Source organism: Arachis hypogaea, chromosome 17 (assembly GCF_003086295.3).
Source record: "Arachis hypogaea cultivar Tifrunner chromosome 17, arahy.Tifrunner.gnm2.J5K5, whole genome shotgun sequence".
NCBI classification, from domain to species: Eukaryota; Viridiplantae; Streptophyta; class Magnoliopsida; order Fabales; family Fabaceae; genus Arachis; species Arachis hypogaea.
The window spans coordinates 26,284,023-26,288,617 of record NC_092052.1 but is presented as its reverse complement, the minus strand read 5'-3'; the positions used below and the strand labels follow the sequence as shown (position 1 = coordinate 26,288,617).

Here is a 4,595-nt window from a genome sequence, read left to right as displayed (position 1 = left end):
ATTTGAATGGGCCTGGAAAAATTTTATACCCAAAAGAAAAAAAGAAGAGAACCTAACCCGTCAGCATCTTCCACACCCTCCGTCACTTGTGAAGTTACCCCCAACCCCCTGTATGAAGTAAAGCAAATTAGTACCAAATTGAAACTCTAGCCGTAGCTTACGTTGAGTTCAAAGTTCGCCGGTCGTCTGTCTATGTAGCTTCCCTAGTGATCGAAGTATTCAGCCCGTCTTCGCGGTCACCGATCACAGCTGCTACTTCGAGCTCGGCCTCCGTCGTCGTTGTCTTCTCAGGCGCACTTCAGCCAGTGTCTGTTTGCCGTTCACGTTTGCGTCTTCATTCAGAGGTCGTCTTCGTGCCCGTTCTCCGCCGCTGACGTTCACCCGGCATTCACCGTTCACATTCAGTCTCTGTTCACGGTTTGAGTTCACATTCCCAGTCGTCCAGAAGCGACGCCTCTCTCCTGCCAATGCTGGGACCTAACTGAGCGCTCCACCTGGCCGTCAAACTGCTCTCTTTTGTCGCCTGGGTGAGTTCCCTAACACCCGCCACCAGACAATACACCCAGACAAGACGAATATTCTGCTTCAAACTCTGCAACTTCTGATTTCTATTATAATAAGTAAGTTTTTGATTCAGTAGTAGGTTGGATTTTTTTCAATAGACTGAATTAAAGTATACTGTAGTTATATTCTCTTCTGTATCACATTGATGTTAAGCTGTGAATTCTCTTATTTTGTTTTAATTTTACTGCACTCAACATGTTTGATGAAGTGCTTTAACCATGTCACTGGATGGCTTTATAATTTCTAGCTTTTAGAAACTTGGTAAGTTGATTGCATGTGAAATTAGAATAATTGGATCTTAGTAATTAGAAAATTTTAGCTGCACAAATAGCATGTTTACAGAAAACTTATGTTAGCATGATGATTCCACTGGCATTAGTATCTTCTGGTAAATTTCAACTATTTTTGTGAATTTGTGGATTTGCTAATTGTTCTTGTGTCGCTGTTCGTCGATTCATTTTAATTTTTTTGCTTTTGTTGTGATTTTCTGTGCGTGAACTTGTTATGTTGAAACTTTGCTAAATTGTAGGGATGATGATGATGTAATTTGCTAAGTTGTTAGGGCGCTGCGAATTAATTTATTGGATTATCTATTTAGGTCCTGTTCTTGATTACTTGCTACATGATTTTTTTTGTATTTAGTGTTGTCTTCGAGATTATTGCTGGATATTGGTGAACATTGGTTTCTTATTTGCGGCATGGTTTCTTCTTCTAAGAGAAAAAAAATCTGTTTTGAGTGTTTTGTTGAGTGTTTGTCAATTTTTTTGTGATGGGCACTCAAACTGTGAATGCTGTTCTGCTAGTTTTGTTGTGGTTATTTTCTTCCAGAAATCAGTTTTCTGTGATCAATGGTCCAACTCTGGGTGTTGTTATGCTGTTTTTTGTTTTGTTTCAGGAGTCAAAATTGTTGTCACGAATGCTCAAATTTTGAACCTTGTCAAAACTTTTTTTTTATGTTCCAGAAATCAATTTTGTCATCAATGCTTATAGTAAAAGTTATTTGTTCTAAGGCTGTGTTTGGAAGAGGTGATTGATTGCTTAGTGATGTTTTATTTTTGTCGTAAGGCTATGTGTTGTGTTCAATTTTCATTATGTGGGAAATTTCTTGAGGTATATAATAATTAATTAGGTAGAGTATTTCAATGGAGGTGACTCTGAGCGAGGAGGATGCTGATTGTGGAGGGAGTGAAAGTGATGCATATGAGGATGAATGTTCTGAGTTGGAAGACCTCGCCGGACTGAGTGTGGATGACATCCTGAAGAAGGTATGGTTCAGCATTGATAATACATATGAGTTCTATCGGGGGTTTGGAAAACTACATGGATTTGGGGTGCGAAAGGGTGACTCCGGAAAAGATTGTAAGGGGAATTTGGTTAGGTATAGGTTTTTTTGTAACAAGGAAGGCTTGAGGAAACATAAACACTACGACAGGGTTGACAGAACGAGGGTACACAAACCGGAGACAAGAACTAACTACAAGGCAATGTTATTGGTTTATTTAGATAAAAATGATAAGTATTGGAAGGTTAGGAAGTTAGTTACCGAACACAATCACGAGCTGACACCGGCAGGAATTGTGCACATGATTGCCAATCATCGTGGGTTAACGGAAGTAGCAAAGAGTCAAATAGTTGGGATGCAAGCGCATGGTATTGCAACGTCTAAGATTGTAGGGTACATGGCTGGTATGGCCGGTGGCTATTCGTTGTTGGGATTCCTGAAGAAGGATGTCTATAACTATGCTGACAAACGGCGGCATATTAAAATAACTGATGGTGATGCGAATTCTGCATTAGTGTATCTAGAGGGAAAAGCCGAATCAGACCCCATGGCAATCGCAAAATATAATGTGATTAGTGACAACAGGCTCGCAAATCTGATTTGGGCGGACGGATCTAACTGAGTCGATTACCAATACTTTGGTGATGTATTGGCGTTCGATTCAACCTACAAGAAAAATAAATACAAGAGACCGATTGTGATTTTTCTGGATCAAACAATCATAAGCAGACCACTATCTTCGGGTTCGGGTTGTTGCTTGATGAAAGTCTGGCATCCTATCGGTGGATGCTGGAGAATTTGATGGAGATCATGTGTAGTAAGAAGCCGTCTGTAGTGGTGACTGACGGGGACAAAGCTATGATAAAAGTAGTTTCTGAAGTCCTCCCCGAGTCGACGCATCGTTTGTGTGCATGGCATGTGGAGAAGAATGTCACATCAAATGTGAAGGATGCAGATTTACGTGGGCTGTTTAGAAGATGGTTGTACGTGGAGATGGCGATAGAGGACTTTGAATCGGAATGGGAGCAGGCCACCGATGAGTATGGCCTACGCGAGAAGCAGTGGTCATGCCAGATGTATGATAAAAAGGAGATGTGGGCAAGTGCTTATCTGCGTGACAAGTTCTGTGCTGGCTATCGGATTACATCCCGCTGTGAAGGAATTAATGCATATGTGAACAAGTTTTCGAAGTCCACCCACACAATTTTGGAGCTGGTGCAGAGCTTAGATATGGTTGCCCGCGAGTATCAAATAAGGAGATGCTGCTCCAGTTTCAATCCATAAACTCGGTTCCGGTTATGACAACATGCCTCAGAAGTATTGAACGACATGCCGCTTCAGTGTACACCAGAGAAGTGTTTGGTGATGTTAAGAAGCAGATCGATGGGGTTGGTGCATTGATCCTAATTAGCAAAAGGAGGATCATGAATACAATTGTATACACCCTGGAGGAGTACGAGGAACCTGATGTTCACATAATGTCGTCCTTCGGTCGGTCAACTGGGAAGTTAAGTTGCCAATGTAATTTCTGGAAGAAGCATGGTTATCCATGCAAGCACATGTTCTTCGTCATGAAGGCAGAGCACCTAAAGGAGATACGCGATAAGATCGTTCTGCGGAGGTGGAGAACTGATGCAAAGTCCCTTGAGCAATACACAGAAAATTGGGGAGACGTTAGCGAGTGTGGTGTCATCCTCCGTCATGGGCACTCCATTCCGCCTCGCAGTAGATGTTTTTCCTGGGGGCACAAAGGTTGTCCATGTTCCAAAAGGCAATGTGTGGAATTGAATCGTTATGAAAAGACCTCGAGTTAGATTATAGGGCATTTCGTACTGGGGTTCGACGGAGCGACGAACACGTGGGTGAAGGTAATCTTGTCGTGAGGGATCCAGTTGTTTCTAAGGCAAAGGGGGCCCCAAAACTTGCAAAGAAGAAGGCACTTGGTAAAAGGAGGCAATGCACCGGCTGTAAGGGTGAACAGCGTCAACAGCCGGATTTACGTGACAATGCATTTGAGGGGGACGACGTATACAGGCCGGACCGGGTTAGTTATTTTATTTGTATGTTTTATTAAACTACTTCTCTACCTGCAACATCCTTTTGTTAACTAGTATTTTTTTTTTGTTACAGGACGATGAATGTGGGGGTGGGGGTGGGGGTGGGGGTAAACGGCACCGCCTTAATGTCCAATGATGATTGGGAGTCGATAGTGGGTGATAACCTATGTGTCGAACCCGGGGGCAAAGAGAATGCCGACTAGTTTGATAGAGTATGAGTTAATTTCGATTGTAAAGGTATGATTTTAGAACTAATAAGCACTTATTAGTGGAGTATAACATGACTTAGTGGATTATGGCCAAATATAGTGTGATGACGGCTGGTTGCATTAATGTTGGACTAAAAACATCAGTATAGTATAAAATCAGTTATGGTTATGCTGCTAATATGGTGCACTTATAGCTATTTGAATTAATTTTGGTCAACTGTACGTACCAGGGTAGGATAGGAGTTAAGTTAGCCTTATGTATTCCATGCATTATGACTCGTCAAGCTTTCTAAATCTAGAGCTCTTTATGTCATACATCCCTTGAGGGATGTATCATCCTTCTATTTCATATGAAATTAGATTTATTTTGTTGCAGATGCGATGCAGGATTTAGGACGCGACGCGAGCAATCTGTTAACCCCTATGCCAACCGTTGATTTGGTTGGGGGAGGATGCGAAGTCATGTGGTTGAAAAGGGATCCT

The 4,595-nt window shown here is 42.0% G+C and overlaps 1 protein-coding gene across 1 annotated transcript; it reads left to right on the top strand.

The window, feature by feature from the left end:
- Nucleotides 1-3,948, top strand: LOC112766659 (protein FAR1-RELATED SEQUENCE 5). Its single transcript, XM_025812556.3, has 2 exons — nucleotides 1-620; nucleotides 1,694-3,948. The coding sequence occupies exon 2, from the start codon at nucleotides 1,707-1,709 to the stop codon at nucleotides 2,466-2,468; it is 762 nt and encodes a 253-aa protein (XP_025668341.1). The 5' UTR covers nucleotides 1-620; nucleotides 1,694-1,706; the 3' UTR covers nucleotides 2,469-3,948.
- Nucleotides 3,949-4,595: the final 647 nt, after the last annotated feature.